This window comes from Bombina bombina, chromosome 11 (genome assembly GCF_027579735.1).
Source record: "Bombina bombina isolate aBomBom1 chromosome 11, aBomBom1.pri, whole genome shotgun sequence".
In the NCBI taxonomy this organism is placed as follows: domain Eukaryota; kingdom Metazoa; phylum Chordata; class Amphibia; order Anura; family Bombinatoridae; genus Bombina; species Bombina bombina.
In genome coordinates this window covers 197,581,661-197,601,460 of record NC_069509.1, presented here as the reverse complement: position 1 = coordinate 197,601,460, position 19,800 = coordinate 197,581,661, and the positions used below count along the sequence as shown (strand labels likewise).

Here is a 19,800-nt window from a genome sequence, read left to right as displayed (position 1 = left end):
TTTTGATTTACCAGCTCCTACTGAGCATGTGCAAGAATTCACAGTATATACATTTGTGATTGGCTGACGGCTGTCACATGATACAAGAGGAAATAGACAAATTAAAATTTGTCAGAAAAATTTTTTATGCTTACCTGATAAAAGTTTATTTTTTGACATGATGAGTCCACCGATCATCTTAATTACTAATGGAATATTCACCTCCTGGTCAGCAGGAGGAGGCAAAGAGCACCACAGCAGAGCTGTATAAATAGCTCCTCCCTTCCCTACCACTCCAGTCATTCGACCGAAGTTAGGAAAAGAAAGGAAAAGCAAAGGTGCAGAGGTGTCTGAAGTGTACATAACCCACAACCTGTCTAAAGAAACAGGGCGGGCCGTAGACTCATCGTGTCAAAAAAGAAACAAATTTATCAGGTAAGCATACATTTTCTTTTTTAAGACACGATGAGTCCACGGATCATCTTAAGTACTAATGGGATTCAATACCCAAGCTAGAGTACACAGATGATACGGGAGGGACAAGATAGGGAACCTAAACGGAAGGCACCACTGCTTGAAGAACCTTTCTCCCAAAAGCGGCATCAGTCGAAGCAAAAGAATCAAATTTGTAAAACTATGAAAAAGTGTGGAGAGGACCAAGTTGCAGCCTTGCAAATCTGTTCCACAAAAGCTTCATTTTTGAATGCCCATGAGGAAGCAACAGCCCTCGTGGAATGAGCCGAAACCAAACCCTCTCGGGAGGCTGCTGTCCAGCAGTCTTATAAACAAAAACGTATGATACTCTTCAGCCAAAAAGAAAGTAGCCGTAGCTTTCTGTCCCTTACGTTTTCCTGAGAAAATCACAAAGAAGAAGACTGACGAAAGTCCTTAGTCGCCTGTATGTAAAAACTTTAAAGCACGGACCACGTCTAAATTGTGCAAAAGTCGTTCTTTCTGAGGAGGAGGATTAGGACACAAAGAAGGAACAACAATCTCCCGATTAATATTCCGATCAGAAACTACTTTAGGAAGAAATCCTAATTTAAATACGTAAAACTACCTCATCTGAATAGAAAATAAGGTAAGGAGACTCGAACTGTAATGCCGAGAGCTCTGACACTCTCCGAACGGAAGAAATCTCAACAAGAGAACAAAACTTTCCAAATATCTAAGGAATGCATAATCTCAAACAGAGCCCCTTGAAGAACCTTAAGAACTAAATTAAGACTTCATGGAGGAGTAACTGGTATGAACACAGGTCTGATCCTGACCAAGGCCTGACAAAAGGATTGTACATCTGGAACATCCGCCAGATGTTTGTGTAACAAAATAGATAAAGCAGAGATTTGACCCTTTAGGGAACTCGTCGATAAACCCTTCTCCAAGCCCTCTTGGAGAAAGACAAAATTCTAGGAATCCAAACTCTACTCCAGGAGTAGCCCTTGGATTCACACCAAGAAAAATATTTACGCCATATCTTATGGTAAATCTTTCTAGTTACAGGCTTACAAGCCTGAATCATGGTCTCTATGACCAAGTCAAAAAAAACCCGCTTGGACAAAAATAATCGTTCAATCTCCAAGCAGTCAGCTTCAGAAAAACTAGATTTGGGTGAAGGAAGTCTCCAAGGTGGCAGGGATGACATGTCCACCGAATCTACATACCAAATCCTGCGAGGCCAAGCCGGAGCAAAGAGAATCACCGACACCCTGTCCTGTTTGATTCAAGCAATGACCCGAGGAAGAAGCGCAAACGGAGGAAAAAAGGTATGCTAGACTAAAAAGGACTAAGGAACCGCCAGGGCATCTATCAGTTCCGCCTGGGAGTCCCTGGACCTCGACCCGTATGTCGGGAGCTTGGAATTCTGTTGAGACGCCATGAGATCTAACTCTAGCTGACCCCATTTGAGAATCAGGCTGGAGAGCACTTCCGGATGAAGTTCCCACTTCCCCAGATGAAAGGTCTGCCTGCTCAGAAAGTCCGCCTCCCAGATGTCCACCCCTGGGATGTGGATCTCCGACAGATATCAAGAATAGGCCTCTGCCCACTGAATTATCTTGGCTACCTCGGTCATCGCTAATGATGCCCGACCGGAAGCGGATAAACTGGACCAGAGGCTAACTGAGGCCAGTCCAGAAGAGCTTTGAAGATCGCTCTCAGTTCCAGGATGTTTACAGGAAGAACAGACTCTGACCGAGTCCAAACTCCCTGAGCCTTTCGGGAACCCCAGACAGCTCCCCACCCTAGAAGGCTAGCGTCTGTTGTCACAATCACCCAAGACGGTCTGCAAAAGCAGGTTCCTTGGGAAGGATGATTCAGAACAACCGCCGTTTAAGCGAGTCCCTCGTCTCCTGCACCAGGGTTATTCGACGAGACAAGTCTGCATAATCTCCAATCCATTGCCTGAGCATGCTTAACAACATGGTATTTAACTGTCGGTATGGGATCTTGTTGAAAAGATGGCGCCTGGACTAGAATATCATCCAGAAAGGTTGCCACCCCAATGCCCCATGGCCTTAGTACCGCCAGTGGAGACCCCAGAACCTTCATGAAGATTCTGGAAGCCGTGGCCAGACCGAAAGGAAGAGCCACGAACTAGAAGTGTTTGTCTAGAAAGGCAAACCTTATGAACTTGTGATGATCCCTATGGATAGGAACATGTAGATATGCGTCCTGGAAATCCACTGTTATAAATTAACCCTCCTGGATCCATGGTACAAATAGTTTCCATCTTGAATGACGGAACCCTAAGAAATTTGCTTAGACTCTTGAGGTCTAAAAATGGTCTGAAGGTTCCCTCTTTTTTGGGAACCACGAACAGATAATGATCACAAAACCAAACTTGCTTAAGAAGGAGAATGTGCCCCCATACGGGTCGGATGCACGCCCCTCATGTTGTGTCAGCAGCAAGCTTCTTAAACTGATTCCCCTATTCTAAGTCTGATAGGGTCACCATGCTTGGTAGGAGGAATTAAAGATTTTTCCTGGAAATCTCGAAAGAAACGACATCACATTTCCTTTTCACTATACTACATTAAGGGAGTCTACTCATTAAAGGCCCGTCTCCTAAGGCCCGTCTCCTATTCCTGTGAGAGGGGTGTCTGTCCCTATAGAGTATGTCGCCGCACTGGAAAATGTAGACCCTCTAACTATTAATCATAGGGTCTTTCATCTGCATAGAGTCTTGAAGGAACTACTATTCTTTATGTTAAAAGACTCTAGACCAACGTGGAGATTCCCATTCCCTTGGTTATCTCCTTCCTTCTAAGAGTAGGAGAAAAAAGGGGGGAAAAACCCTATAGCCCTATCTGGTACAGGAATACTTCCACCATTAAGGGTCCATGATAATATTAGAATAACCTACTGGTGTCGGAGGCACCCAGAGTAGCAAAAACCTCAAGGAGCTCTTGATCAGATAAAGGTATTTACCTCATCCGAGACTGCAAATTCCTTGTCCAGTGTTACTGAAATATCTTCCTCCTTAGTTACAGGGAAGAAACATTGAAAATAACCACAACTGAGTCAATCACACTATTCTGAGTGAATAAAACCTCATGCACATTTTAATCCAACAATGTATTAAACACAGGGCAACTCCATGTGGGCTATAAATCTTTTTGGAACATCTTAGGAGAATTGGTTGTATATTTGCCCATTGTCACTAGGCTCTTAAGCAGTATGCGCCTAGAAGAGTTGGTTTAGAACAAGTCTATCTTTATCTTAGAGACTTCTCAATAAGTGAGAAATAGAAGTGGATTGGTAGAACCACCTTGAAATCCAAGCCTAATAAACAGCTGGATTCTTTAACAAAATTAGCACATAAACGTTACTGTCCCTTTAAATTTTAAAAGTATCTTTTATTTCTGTGTTCAGAGGTAAGCTAACATTAGCATGCAAACATTGTAGAATTTATCAGAAAACGTTACTTCTTTGTTCACAGATATCGCCATGACATTAAAGAAGTGATATCTTGTGCAGCAATTCCAGAAGGAAATTGCGAGGAACTGCAGGGCACTGCATGTGTGTTAGAAAATTTAATGTATACATTTGCAAAATATACTACTATATTAGCATAATTTCCTCAATCGATTTCCCTACAGCATGGGAAAAAACAGACAATACAACAGATATCGCTTAAAAGATCCTATGAAAGGGATGACTGGATAATAACTCCAGATGAAGTTTGTGAAGAAGCGCAGGGCACTGCATGTGTGGGCTATAAAAAAAATATATACATTTGCGAGAAAATATTTTATTCCTCTTGAAATAAATCTCTCACAAGATAGGGAACAGATAAAACAGGATTAATCAATGAAAAGGTTTTTAATAAAATTAACATATAAACACCGTTACTGTCTCTTTAAATTTGAAAGGGTAAATCCTTTAAGTGGCAGTTCTTTCAGAACATAGGGCACAGAGACAAAATGATTAATCCAATAACAATCTTAACTTTATAATAAAAGTGAGCACATAAAGACCGTTACTATCTCTTTAAATGTTAAAGAGTAACTTTCTTATCTGGGTGGACAGAGATGACTTAATAGGTCACATAACAGACTCTACTGTCTCTTTAAGTTTAGTTTAAAAGAATGACTTCTTATTCTGAGTTAAGCAGAAAAAGGGATGGATCGGTACACAAGGAATCGTTGTAAAGATTGCTGCCTCAGCAAACCTTCTCTATACCTCAGCTTAACGCATCTGAGGTGCCTGTCAGCCCATCCGCTTTGTTATGGGGTGTAACCATAGTCCATATCAGTCTCTTCAGTAGAGCTTTGGTGGCTTTAGAGCAATGGGAACTTGTGGGACATTATGTATATGTGTAGTATATAACAGTAGCGCTGCATTACATAAGGTTTATATATGTGTGTAGTATATAACAGTAGCGCTGCATTACATAAGGTTTATATATGTGTATAGTATATAACAGTAGCGCTGCATTACATAAGGTTTATATATGTGTGTAGTATATAACAGTAGCGCTGCATTACATAAGGTTTATATATGTGTGTAGTATATAACAGTAGCGCTGCATTACATAAGGTTTATATATGTGTGTAGTATATAACAGTAGCGCTGCATTACATAAGGTTTATATATGTGTATAGTATATAACAGTAGCGCTGCATTACATAAGGTTTATATATGTGTGTAGTATATAGCAGTAGCGCTGCATTACATAAGGTTTATATATGTGTATAGTATATAACAGTAGCGCTGCATTACATAAGGTTTATATATGTGTATAGTATATAACAGTAGCGCTGCATTACATAAGGTTTATATATGTGTGTAGTATATAACAGTAGCGCTGCATTACATAAGGTTTATATATGTGTGTAGTATATAACAGTAGCGCTGCATTACATAAGGTTTATATATGTGTGTAGTATATAACAGTAGCGCTGCATTACATAAGGTTTATATATGTGTGTAGTATATAACAGTAGCGCTGCATTACATAAGGTTTAGTTTAAAAGAATGACTTCTTATTCTGAGTTAAGCAGAAAAAGGGATGGATCGGTACACAAGGAATCATTGTAAAGATTGCTGCCTCAGCAAACCCCCTCTATACCTCAGCTTAACGCAGCTGAGGCGCCTGTCAGCCCATCCGCACCGAATTCTGCTGCAACAGAAGCGCTGCTCTAAGCGCCACAATCTTAAACTAAACCGCCTCCGTCCTCTCCGTAGAACCAGAAAAAGAGGAACAGCTGCACAACTAAAATGGCGCCACATAAGTACCGCCCATCGTAGGCGTAACAATAACCCTCTGTCGCCATTACCAGTTTTATAAATAATTGCGTAGTTCGTTATTATTAAGATACAAAAAAAACCCTACTGAGCCTGCTCTTATGCTCATGCAGCAGCGATCAACATATAATCTCCCGGTCGGTTAAAATTATGTTATAAAACCGCCAGGGAGATGAGGGTCATGGCGCATCCAGCCCCAGTGCCTGCGTCTAAGTTTACGTAATATCTCCTAACACAATAGGAGAATCTATCAACTTTAATGAGGCTTAATAGAATAATAAAGCCCAAAACTGTCATAGTGTCCCCTAATACAATAAGAGTATTTATTCCTGAATGATGAGGCTTTGAATAAAATAATACAGTGCCCAAACTTTTATCTGAGATTCCCATCTATCCCCAGATAAAAAAGTTAGCACTTACCTCATCTTCTGCCTGACAGCAAGGCAGATCCCAGGTTTAAGAGGTCCTCTCCCTCCCATTGACCTGTGGAAAACAAGGCATGCTGAGTAATACTTTTCCTCAGACTAAGGCATACAGGGCAGCAAAACACATGGGAGGCGCAGTGAGAATTATGTCCCACAAGTTCCCATTGCTCTAAAGCCACCAAAGCTCTACTGAAGAGACTGATATGGACTATGGTTACACCCCATAACAAAGCGGCACAATCTTGCACTACTTTAAAAATAATAATTGATAGAAGAATCTATACTAACACTTCACCTTACCTCTTCCTATCACTAACGTAGGCAAAGAGAATGACTGCAGTGGGAGGGAAGGGAGGAGCTATTTAACAGCTCTGCTGTGGTGCTCTTTGCCTCCTCCTGCTGACCAGGAGGTGAATATGCCATTAGTAATTAAGATGATCCGTGGACTCATCGTGTCTTAAAAAAGAAAATCTAATTTGAAGCTATGCAAATCTACTGTAATAGTCATTTAAAAGAGACAAAGTACAGTAGAAGAAAATCTGAGGCATATACAGAGACAGACAGGGATGTCACATAACACTCACCACTTCCAGCTTACTCTTAGGCACCCGGCAAATGCAGTTAGTGCCAAAGTTGGTGTCTCTGGTCTGTATACAGCGCAGGCAGCACAGGTTCTCATAGCCCTGCTTCTTCCACTTGGCTATAAGGTTCTTGTCAGCGTACCCCTCCCGAATGCAGTAATCGTACAGCTCTAGTAAGGAACAGTAAAGTTACCAGCCATATACTGACATCCTCCATAAAGGGACAGTCTACTCAAAATTAAACTTTCACGATTCAGATAGGGTATGTCATTTTAAACAACTTTCCAATTTTTATTATCAAATTTCCTTTATTCTCTTGGTATTCTTTGTTAGAAGCTAAAAACAGAATTTATGCTTACCTGATAAATTACTTTCTCCAACGGTGTGTCCGGTCCACGGCGTCATCCTTACTTGTGGGATATCTCTTCCCCAACAGGAAATGGCAAAGAGTCCCAGCAAAGCTGGCCATATAGTCCCTCCTAGGCTCCGCCCACCCCAGTCATTCGACCGACGGACAGGAGGAAATATATATAGGAGAAACCATATGGTACCGTGGTGACTGTAGTTAGAGAAAATAATTCATCAGACCTGATTAAAAAACCAGGGCGGGCCGTGGACCGGACACACCAATGTTGGAGAAAGTAATTTATCAGGTAAGCATAAATTCTGTTTTCTCCAACATTGGTGTGTCCGGTCCACGGCGTCATCCTTACTTGTGGGAACCAATACCAAAGCTTTAGGACACGGATGAAGGGAGGGAGCAAATCAGGTTACCTAAACGGAAGGCACCACAGCTTGCAAAACCTTTCTCCCAAAAATAGCCTCCGAAGAAGCAAAAGTATCAAATTTGTAAAATTTGGCAAAAGTGTGCAGTGAAGACCAAGTCGCTGCCTTACATATCTGGTCAACAGAAGCCTCATTCTTGAAGGCCCATGTGGAAGCCACAGCCCTAGTGGAGTGAGCTGTGATTCTTTCAGGAGGCTGCCGTCCGGCAGTCTCATAAGCCAATCGGATGATGCTTTTAAGCCAAAAGGAAAGAGAGGTAGAAGTCGCTTTTTGACCTCTCCTTTTACCAGAATAAACAACAAACAAGGAAGATGTTTGTCTGAAATATTTTGTAGTCTCTAAATAGAATTTTAGAGCACGGACTACGTCCAAATTGTGTAACAAACGTTCCTTCTTTGAAACTGGATTCGGACATAAAGTACAACTATCTCCTGGTTAATATTTTTGTTAGAAACAACCTTAGGAAGAAAACCAGGCTTAGTATGCAAAACCACCTTATCTGCATGGAACACCAGATAGGGCGGAGAACACTGCAGAGCAGATAACTCTGAAACTCTTCTAGCAGAAGAAATTGCAACCAAAAACAAAACTTTCCAAGATAGTAACTTAATATCTATGGAATGTAAAGGTTCAAACGGGACCCCTTGAAGAACTGAAAGAACTAGATTTAGACTCCAGGGAGGAGTCAAAGGTCTGTAAACAGGCTTGATCCTAACCAGAGCCTGAACAAATGCTTGAACATCTGGCACAGCTGCCAGTCTTTTGTGTAGTAAGACAGATAAAGCAGAGATCTGTCCCTTTAGAGAACTTGCAGATAATCATTTCTCCAAACCTTCTTGTAGAAAGGAGAGAATCTTAGGAATTTTTATCTTATTCCATGGGAATCCTTTGGATTCACACCAACAGATATATCTTTTCCATATTTTATGGTAAATCTTTCTAGTTACCGGTTTTCTGGCCTGAACCAGAGTATCTATCACAAAATCTGAAAACCCACGCTTCGATAGAATCAAGCGTTCAATCTCCAAGCCGTCAGCTGGAGGGAACCCAGATTTGGATGTTCGAATGGACCCTGAACAAGAAGGTCCTGTCTCAAAGGTAGCTTCCATGGTGGAACCGATGACATATTCACCAGGTCTGCATACCAAGTCCTGCGTGGCCACACAGGAACTATCAAGGTCACCGAAGCCCTCTCCAGATTGATCCTGGCTACCAGCCTGGGAATGAGAGGAAACGGTGGGAATACATAAGCTAGGTTGAAGATCCAAGGTGCTACTATTGTATCCAATAGAGTCGCCTTGGGATCCCTGGATTTGGACCCGTAACAAGGGACCATGAAGTTCTGACGAGAGGCCATCAGAACCAAGTATGGAATGCCCCATAATTGAGTTATTTGGGCAAAGATTTCCAGATGGAGTTCCCACTCCCCCGGATGCTCCTCCATCGCCAGGGAACTCCTTGTTACCCCCTGATGGTTGATATATGTAACAGTCGTCATGATGACTGATTGAAACCTTATGAATTTGGCCTTTGCTAGTCTAGGCCAAGCCTTGAGAGCATTGAATATCGCTCTCAGTTCCATTATGTTTATCGGGAGAAGAGAGTCTTCCCGAAACCATAGACCCTGAGTTTTCAGGGGTTCCCAGACCGCGCCCCAGCCCACCAGACTGGCGTCGGTCGTGACAATGACCTATTCTGGTCTGCGGAAGCTCATTCCCTGTGACAGGTTGTCCAGGGTCAGCCACCAACGGATTGAATCTCTGGTTATTTGATCTACTTGTATCGTCGGAGACAAGACTGTATAATCCCCATTCCACTGTCTGAGCATGCCCAGGTGCAATGGTCTTAGATGAATTCGTGCAAAAGGAACTATGTCCATTGCCGCAACCATCAACCCTATTACTTCCATGGACTGCGCTATGGAAGGAATAAGAACAGAATGAAGTACCTGACAAGAGCTTAGAAGTTTTGATTTTCTGGCCTCTGTCAGAAAAACCTTCATTTCTAAGGAAACTATTATTGTTCCCAAGAAGGGAACTCTTGTTGACGGGGACAGAGAACTTTTTTCTATGTTCACTTTCCACCTGTGAGATCTGAGAAAGGCTAGGACAATGTCCGTATGAGCCCTTGCTTTTGACAGAGACGACACCTGAATCAGGATGTCGTCCAAGTAAGGTACTACTGCAATGCCCCTTGGTCTTAGCACCGCTAGAAGGGACCCTAGTACCCTTGTGAAAATCCTTGGAGCAGTGGCTAATCCGAATGGAAGTGCCACAGGTAATGCTTGTCCAGAAAGGCGAACCTTAGGAACCGAAAATGTTCCTTGTGGATAGGAATACGTAGGTACGCATCCTTAAGTCCACCGTGGTCATGAATTGACCTTCCTGGATGGTAGAAAGGATCGTTCGAATGGTTTCCATTTTGAATGATGAAACCCTTAGAAACTTGTTTAGAATCTTGAGATCTAAAATAGGTCTGAATGTTCCCTCTTATTTGGGAATTATGAACAGGTTGGAGTAAAAACCCATCCCTTGTTCTCCTAATGGAACAGGATGAATCACTCCCATGCTTAACAGGTCTTCTACACAGTGTAAGAATGCCTGTTCGAAGATAATTGAGACCCGTGGAACCTTCCCCTTGGGAGTAGTTCCCTGAATTCCAGGAGATAACCTTGAGAAACTATTTCTAGCGCCCAAGGATCCTGAACATCTCTTGCCCCAACCTGAGCAAAGAGAGAAAGTCTGCCCCCCACCAGATCCTTCCCAGATCGGGGGCCAACACTTCATGCTGTTTTGGTAGCAGTGGCAGGTGACTTGGCCTGCTTACCCTTGTTCCAGCCTTGCATCGGCCTCCAGGCTGGCTTGGTTTGAGAAGTATTACCCTCTTGCTTAGAGGGTGTAGAATTTGAGGCTGGTCCGTTTCTGCGAAAGGGACGAAAATTTGGCTTATTTTTAGCCTTAAAAGACCTATCCTGTGGGAGGGCGTGGCCCTTTCCCCCAGTGATGTCTGAAATAATCTCTTTCAAGTCAGGGCTGCGCGCCACGATAGCAAACCCTGAATTATTCGCCGCTAATCTAGCTAATTGCAAAGCGGCATCTAAAATAAAAAAGAGTTAGCCAATTTAAGAGCTTGAACTCTGTCCAAAACCTCCTCGTACGAAGATTCTTTATTAAGCGACTTTTCTAGTTCTTCGAACCAGAAACACGCAGCTGTAGTGACAGGAACAATGCATGAAATTGGTTGTAGAAGGTAACCTTGCTGAACAAACATCTTTTTAAGCAAACCCTCTAACCTTTAATCCATAGGATCTTGAAAGCACAACTATCTTCTATAGGAATAGAAGTGCGTTTGTTTAGAGTAGAAACCGCCCCCTCGACCTTGGGGACTGTATGCTATAAGTCCTTTCTGGGGTCGACTATAGGAAACTAATTTCTTAAATATAGGGGGAGGACAAAGGGTATGCCGGGCCTTTCCCACTCCTTATTTACTATGTCCGCCACCCGCTTGGGTATAGGAAAAACATCGGGGGGCACCGGAACCTCTAGGAACTTGTCCACCTAATTTCTCTGGAATGACCAAATTGTCACAATCATCCAGAGTAGATAATACCTCCTTAAGTAGTGCGTGGAGATGTTGAAATTTAAATTTAAAAGTTACAATATCAGGTTCTGCTTGTTGAGAAATTTTCCCTGAATCTGAAATTTCTCCCTCAGACAAAACCTCCCTCCTGGCCCCTTCAGATAGGTGTGAGGGTATGTCAGAAAAGATATCATCAGCGTCCTCTTGCTCCTCAGTGTTTAAAACAGAGCAATCACGCTTTCTCTGATAAGTAGGCATTTTGGAAAAAAATGCATGCAATAGAATTATCCATTATAGCCATTAATTGTTGTATGGTAATAAGTATTGGCGCACTAGATGTACTAGGAGCCTCTTGTGTGGGCAAAACTGGTGTAGACACAGAAGGGGATGATGCAGTACCATGCTTACTCCCCTCATTAGAGGAATCATCTTGGGCAATATCATATCTATGGCATTATTATCCCTACTTTGTTTGGACATTATGACACAAATATATCACATATATTTAAATGGGGAGACACATTGGCTTTCATACATATAGAACATCGTTATCTGATGGTTCAGACATGTTAAACAGGCTTAAACTTGTTAACAAAGCACAAAAAACGTTTTACAATAAAACCGTTACTGTCCCTTTAAATTTTAAACTGAACACACTTTATTACTGAATATGTGAAAAAGTATGAAGGAATTGTTCAAATTTCACCAAAATTTCACCAAGGTAACTTAAAGCCTTAAAAGTATTGCACACCAGCTTTGAAAGCTTTAACCCTTAAAATAACGGAACCGGAGCCGTTTTTACATTTAACCCCTATACAGTCCCAGGTATCTGCTTTGCTGAGACCCAACCAAGCCCAGAGGGGAATACGATACCAAATGATGCCTTCTATAAGCTTTTTCAGTGGTTCTTAGCTCCTCACACATGCATCTGAATGCCATGCTTTCCAAAAACAACTGCGCATTAGAGGCGCGAAAATGAGGCTCTGTCTATGACTAGAAAAGGCCCCCAGTGAAAAAGGTGTCCAATACAGTGCCTGCCGTTTTTATTAAAACAATCCCCAAGATTTAACAACTATTAAAAGTAATAATCTGCCAAATATACTTAGTAAAGTAATCGTTTTAGCCCAGAAAAATGTCTACCAGTTTTTTAAGCCCTAATGAAGCCCTTTATTCTTTTACTTAAACAAAGAAAATGGCTTACCGGTTCCCATAGGGAAAATGACAGCTTCCAGCATTACCGAGTCTTGTTAGAAATGTGTCATACCTCAAGCAGAAAAAGTCTGCTCACTGTTTCCCCCAACTGAAGTTAATTCCTCTCAACAGTCCTGTGTGGAAACAGCCATCGATTTTAGTAACGGTTGCTAAAATCATTTTCCTCTTACAAACAGAAATCTTCATCTCTTTCCTGTTTCAGAGTAAATAGTACATACCAGCACTATTTTAAAATAACAAACTCTTGATTGAAGAATAAAACTACATTTAAACACCAAAAAACTCTAAGCCATCTCCGTGGAGATGTTGCCTGTACAACGGCAAAGAGAATGACTGGGGAAGGCGGAGCCTAGGAGGGATCATGTGACCAGCTTTGCTGGGCTCTTTGCCATTTCCTGTTGGGGAAGAGAATATCCCACAAGTAAGGATGACGCCGTGGACCGGACACACCTATGTTGGAGAAATTAGACTTATTTTTGGCCTTGAAAGACCTATCTTGTGGAAGGGCGTGGCCCTTTCCCCCAGTGATGTCTGAAATAATCTCTTTCAATTCTGGTCCAAATAGAGTTTTACCTTTGAAAGGGATGTTAAGCAATTTTGTCTTGGATGACACATCCGCTGACCAAGACTTTAGCCAAAGCGCTCTGCGCGCCACGATAGCAAACCCTGAATTTTTCGCCGCTAATCTAGCTAATTGCAAAGCGGCATCTAAAATAAAAGAGTTAGCCAACTTAAGTGCGTGAACTCTGTCCATAACCTCCTCATATGGAGTCTCTCTACTAAGCGAGTTTTCTAGTTCCTCGAACCAGAACCACGCTGCTGTAGTGACAGGAACAATGCACGAAATGGGTTGTAGAAGGTAACCTTGCTGTACAAAAATCTTTTTAAGCAAACCCTCCAATTTTTTATCCATAGGATCTTTGAAAGCACAACTATCTTCGATAGGAATAGTAGTGCGTTTGTTTAGAGTACAAACTGCCCCCTCGACCTTAGGGACTGTCTGCCATAAGTCCTTTCTGGGGTCGACCATAGGAAATAATTTCTTAAATATAGTGGGGGGAACAAAAGGTATGCCGGGCTTTTCCCACTCCTTATTTACTATGTCCGCCACCCGCTTGGGTATAGGAAAAGCGTCAGGGTGCACCGAAACCTCTAGGAACTTGTCCATCTTGCATAATTTCTCTGGAATGACCAAGTTGTCACAATCATCCAGAGTAGATAACACCTCCTTAAGCAGTGCGCGGAGATGTTCTAATTTAAATGTCACAACATCAGGTTCAGCTTGTTGAGAAATTTTTCCTGAATCTGAAATTTCCCCATCTGACAAAACCTCCCTCATGGCCCCTTCAGATTGGTGTGAGGGTATGACAGAACAATTATCATCAGCGCCCTCCTGCTCTTCAGTGTTTAAAACAGAGCAATCGCGCTCTCTCTGATAAGTAGGCATTTTGGATAAAATATTTGCTATGGAGTTATCCATTACAGCCGTTAATTGTTGCATGGTAATAAGCATTGGCGCACTAGATGTACTAGGGGCCTCCTGTGTGGGCAAAACTTGTGTAGACACAGTAGGAGATGATGTAGTATCATGTTTACTGCCCTCATCTGAGGAATCATCTTGGGCAATTTCATTATCTGTGGCAGTACTGTCCTTACTTTGTTTGGACGCTATGGCACAATTATCACATAAATTTAAATGGGGAGACACATTGGCTTTCATACATATAGAACATAGCTTATCCGAAGGCACAGACATGTTAAACAGGCTTAAACTTGTCAACAAAGCATAAAAAAAAACGTTTTAAAACAAAACCGTTACTGTCTCTTTAAATTTTAAACAGAAAACACTTTATTACTGAATATGTGAAAAAGTATGAAGGAATTGTTCAAAAATTACCAAAATTTCACCACAGTGTCTTAAAGCATTAAGAGTATTGCACACCAAATTTCAGAGCTTTAACCCTTAAAATAACGGAACCGGAGCCGTTTACAAATTTAACCCCTATACAGTCCCAGCTATAGCCTTTGCTGAGACCCAACCAAGCCCAGAGGGGAATACGATACCAATTGACGCCTTCTAGAAGCTTTTCCAGCAAATTTCAGATCCTCACACATGCATCTGCATGCCCTGCTCTCAAAAAACAACTGCGCAGTAATGGCGCGAAAATGAGGCTCAGTCTACAACTAGGAAGGCCCCCTGACTGGAAAAGGTGTCTAACATAGTGCCTGCCGTTTAATAAACGTTCCCCAAGTTTAAAAATGAGAATTATCAGCATAAACATGTATAAAATGCCCAAATAAAGCAATCGATTTAGCCCATAAAAATGTCTACCAGTTTTTTAGCCCATAATAAGCCCTTTATTCTGTTTGTTTGACTAAGAAAATGGCTTACCGGTCCCCATGAGGGGAAATGACAGCCTTCCAGCATTACATGGTCTTGTTAGAAATATGGCTAGTCATACCTGTTACGGTACCAACTGTGTACCAAGGGTTAATACCAGATGAATAATGTCCTGCATAGGGAATCAGCAATTCACAACCCAGCCAGTTTCAGGTTTAAAACAGAATGACAACTTTATTTGAAGGCAGCACACAGATTTATACAGGTTTTTGACCCCCCCTCAGATGGGGGTTGAAAGAATGTTGTACATTAGATAAAAGGGAGAAGCGCCCTTGACATGATACAATAGAATTATTTTACTTAAATACTTTACTTAGGCAGATAACAACTTAAACACATTTGGCTTGTCTTATCACCTAGCGTCTGTTCTCTGAGGGTGATTAAACAATGGCCTGTTTATTACTTAAATGTAATTATAGCACACAATAGCTGAGGCCAGAAAACCTGTCTTTAGAAATTAGATTCTTAAAGCTAAACACAGTTAACTCTTTCAGTCCTGACAGAAGGGTCTGTCACATAGCTCCCCCCTTGTGGAACACTCCGGCAGACCCGGCTTGACCCTTTTGCGGGTCAACCTGGGGATGACCGGACTAAGGGGTGGTAGGCATGTCAGTTTGCTGGGACAATCCATCTGTATTCCCGTTATGAGAGAGAATCCCTGTCTGTATAAATAAGGGTTCAACCTCTTCAGTGCCCCGACTAGGGCTAAACAGTCCTTCAAAATATCATCGGCTTCTTTACGTGGTTTTTGTACCTGCTCTTTATAGGTATCCACAATCCCTTCATACTGACATAGGGTGCCCTTGAGTTGCTGCACCTCCCTATGAGCCAGCGTCAGCTTCTCCTCCAGTGTCACTAAGTTTGTCCTTAATGTTTCATGTTCCACTCTCAAGCTGGTGTTTTCTGCAGTCTGTCGGTGCAGCTTGTCTAGCAGAGATTCCTGTTCTAAACGTGCTTTTTCCTCTGCACTCCTCTTCTCTCCCGCTAGCACTGTTACATGATTATTTAACGTGACCATTTTATCCTCTACGTGACTCTTCTCCTTCATCAGCGCATTGTAACGTGACTCCCACATATCAATAGCGGATAGAGATTTACTGAGCTCAGCGTCCTGGGGCTTAGCAGCAGGGGGGTCAGTCTCTGCTGCACGGGTAGTCACAGGGTTAACATCAGCGGGACCCATGGGAGCATAGGCAGAAACAAGGGGGACCAAGGTATTTCCAAGGAGAACATCAGCTGGTAAATCCTTCATGACCCCCACATTCACAGGTCTAGCGCCCCCTCCCCAATCCAAATGCACCCTGGCAACAGGTAGGCGGAACACAGTGCCCCCTGCTACCCTCACAGCCACAGTGTCTCCTGTGTGCTGTTTCTCAGACACCAAGTTCTTTCGAAGCAAGGTCATGGTAGCACCAGTATCCCGTAGACCACTGACCTCCTTCCCATTCACTTTAACCAGTTGCCGGTTATTCCGGTGGGCAGCTTGCACAAGGTCTGCCTCATGTAGGATGCCCCAGCATTCTTGCGCCTCTACGTAGCGGGCCGCAGGCTGAGGGTTACGTGGGATTCTGCCGGCGGGTCTTCTCCAGGACTGTGCTTGGTTCGCTGCATTTAGGGGACACTCTGGTATTTTGTGCCCTAGTTGCTTACATCCAAAGCACCGAATAGGTTGTGAGTAGCCCCGCGAATTGAACCGGGCTCTCTGAGGGTAGTTCGTGGCCAGAGGCCGTGTGGTATAGCGGTGCGCCGGGGGTTGGTAACTGGCAGCTGCTGGGGTGACTGGGGGTCTGTACTCCACTCTGGCAGGGGGCTTAGTGGTAGCAGTGTCCAGTTTGCGGGCATCCGTATACTCATCTGCCAGGCGAGCAGCTTCATGCAGGGTGGAGGGTTTACGGTCCCGAACCCACTCTCGAACTCCTGCGGGTAACTTGTCGAAGCAATGTTCCAACAGGAATAGCTGCAGCACCTCTTCCCCAGATACGGCTTGGCACCCCGCTATCCAGCGAGCTGCTGTGCGGTGCACCTTACATGCCCACTCAAGGTAGGAATCACCAGCCAATTTAACAGTGTCTCTGAACCGTCTCCGGTATGCCTCCGGTGTAACCGCATACCTGGAGAGCAGAGCCTCTTTTACAGTATTATAATCCCTGACTTCCTCATCTGGAATGGCCCGAAAAGCCTCACTGGCCCGGCCGGATAATTTTCCGGATAATATCATGACCCAGTCCTCTGCGGGTACCTTGTGTAGTGCACATTGCCTCTCAAAATCCGCAAGGTACCCATCAATCTCTCCTTCTGTTTCCAGGAAGTTTTTAAAAGCTGCAAAATTTACTTTTCTCTTTTCCACTGGGTTTGCTGCAGCGCCGCTTTGGCGAAGTAGGTTGGCCTCCACAGCTGCTATGACCCGGTCGATAATTTCCGCAGATGGGTTGGGGCCATAATGTGCCAGTCTTATTTTAACCGCCCGATCAAAGCTTGCTTCTGCGGGGGTTCTGTCTGCTATGCTGGGCCCATTGGTTCCTTCTGTCCCTGGTACTCTTTCCATCTTAGTCAGTATTGTAATAATCCCCCTCTTCCTGAGGTTACTGGCATGTGTAGTTGCTCTTCTGGGCGATAAGGTTCATTCCGTCGCTTGCCACCAATGTTACGGTACCAACTGTGTACCAAGGGTTAATACCAGATGAATAATGTCCTGCATAGGGAATCAGCAATTCACAACCCAGCCAGTTTCAGGTTTAAAACAGAATGACAACTTTATTTGAAGGCAGCACACAGATTTATACAGGTTTTTGACCCCCCCTCAGATGGGGGTTGAAAGAATGTTGTACATTAGATAAAAGGGAGAAGCGCCCTTGACATGATACAATAGAATTATTTTACTTAAATACTTTACTTAGGCAGATAACAACTTAAACACATTTGGCTTGTCTTATCACCTAGCGTCTGTTCTCTGAGGGTGATTAAACAATGGCCTGTTTATTACTTAAATGTAATTATAGCACACAATAGCTGAGGCCAGAAAACCTGTCTTTAGAAATTAGATTCTTAAAGCTAAACACAGTTAACTCTTTCAGTCCTGACAGAAGGGTCTGTCACAATACCTTAAGCAGAAAAGTCTGCTGTTTCCCCCAACTGAAGTTACTTCATCTCAACAGTCCTATGTGGAAATAGCAATCGATTTTAGTTACTGTCTGCTAAAATCATCTTCCTCTCACAAACAGAAATCTTCATCCTTTTCTGTTTCAGAGTAAATAGTACATACCAGCACTATTTTAAAATAACAAACACTTGATAGAAGAATAAAAAACTACATTTAAACACCAAAAAACTCTTAACCATCTCCGTGGAGATGTTGCCTGTGCAACGGCAAAGAGAATGACTGGGGTGGGCGGAGCCTAGGAAGGACTATATGGCCAGCTTTGCTGGGACTCTGCCATTTCCTGTTGGGGAAGAGATATCCCACAAGTAAGGATGACGCCGTGGACCGGACACACCAATGTTGGAGAAATCTAGGTAGGCTCATATGCCAATTTCTAAGCCCTTGAAGGCCGCCTCTTATCTCAGTGCATTTTGACAGTTTTTTACAGCTAGACTGCGCTAGTTCATATTTGCCATATAGATAACGTGTTCACTCTCGTGGAGTTATTTATTACTCCGTACTGAGTGACTAAAATGTGTCAAAAAAACTGAAATAAGGGGCAGTCTGCATCGGCTTGGATACATGGTAATTTTGGTTACAGGTAATAAAGGGATTATCTATCTTTTAAAACAATAACAATTATAGAGGAGACTTAACAGGGGAAATTCATGCAAGCTTTAAAAATGCCACCACAGTACTTATCAGCAAATAAAGGGATATAAAAATGCCACCACAGTACTTATCAGCAAATAAAGGGATATAAAAATGCCACCACAGTACTTATCAGCAAATAAAGGGATATAAAAATGCCACCACAGTACTTATCAGCAAATAAAGGGATATAAAAATGCCACCACAGTACTTATCAGCAAATAAAGGGATATAAAAATGCCACCACAGTACTTATCAGCAAATAAAGGGATATAAAAATGCTGTAATGTTACAGCATGGTATTATAGGACCATTGCTTGTATATAACTTTGTATTAAACCCATACATAGGGCTATATTACAAGTGAGGCGCTATCTTAACGTTCGCTGGTAAAGAGGCAAATTTGTGCCCAGCTGGTTAATGCTACCGTGAGCTCACTAGAAATCATTGCTCCAATTGCCCCCAAAATAAAGAGGACAGTACAGTATCAAATAAATGTATGCCCTTTTTTTTTAAAACTGCAGAAAGCAGTCATAAGGGGTTAAAGTGATGCATTATGTATATGTGTAGTATATAACAGTAGCGCTGCATTACATAAGGTTTATATATGTGTGTAGTATATAACAGTAGCGCTGCATTACATAAGGTTTATATATGTGTGTAGTATATAACAGTAGCGCTGCATTACATAAGGTTTATATATGTGTGTAGTATATAACAGTAGCGCTGCATTACATAAGGTTTATATATGTGTGTAGTATATAACAGTAGCGCTGCATTACATAAGGTTTATATATGTGTATAGTATATAACAGTAGCGCTGCATTACATAAGGTTTATATATGTGTGTAGTATATAACAGTAGCGCTGCATTACATAAGGTTTATATATGTGTGTAGTATATAACAGTAGCGCTGCATTACATAAGGTTTATATATGTGTGTAGTATATAACAGTAGCGCTGCATTACATAAGGTTTATATATGTGTGTAGTATATAACAGTAGCGCTGCATTACATAAGGTTTATATATGTGTGTAGTATATAACAGTAGCGCTGCATTACATAAGGTTTATATATGTGTATAGTATATAACAGTAGCGCTGCATTACATAAGGTTTATATATGTGTGTAGTATATAACAGTAGCGCTGCATTACATAAGGTTTATATATGTGTATAGTATATAACAGTAGCGCTGCATTACATAAGATTAATATGTGTGTGTAGTATATAACAGTAGCGCTGCATTACATAAGGTTTATATATGTGTGTAGTATATAACAGTAGCGCTGCATTAC

At 42.3% G+C, this 19,800-nt stretch overlaps 1 protein-coding gene across 1 annotated transcript in view; it reads right to left on the bottom strand.

Annotated features, from left to right (window-relative positions):
- The window catches only part of BUD31 (BUD31 homolog), a 60,158-nt gene that overhangs the window by 12,159 nt on the left and 28,199 nt on the right, over positions 1–19,800 (bottom strand). The window contains exon 4 of the mRNA XM_053694623.1: positions 6,737–6,903. Within this exon, the coding sequence (XP_053550598.1) occupies positions 6,737–6,903 (167 nt within the window). The remainder of the gene's footprint in view (positions 1–6,736; positions 6,904–19,800) is intronic.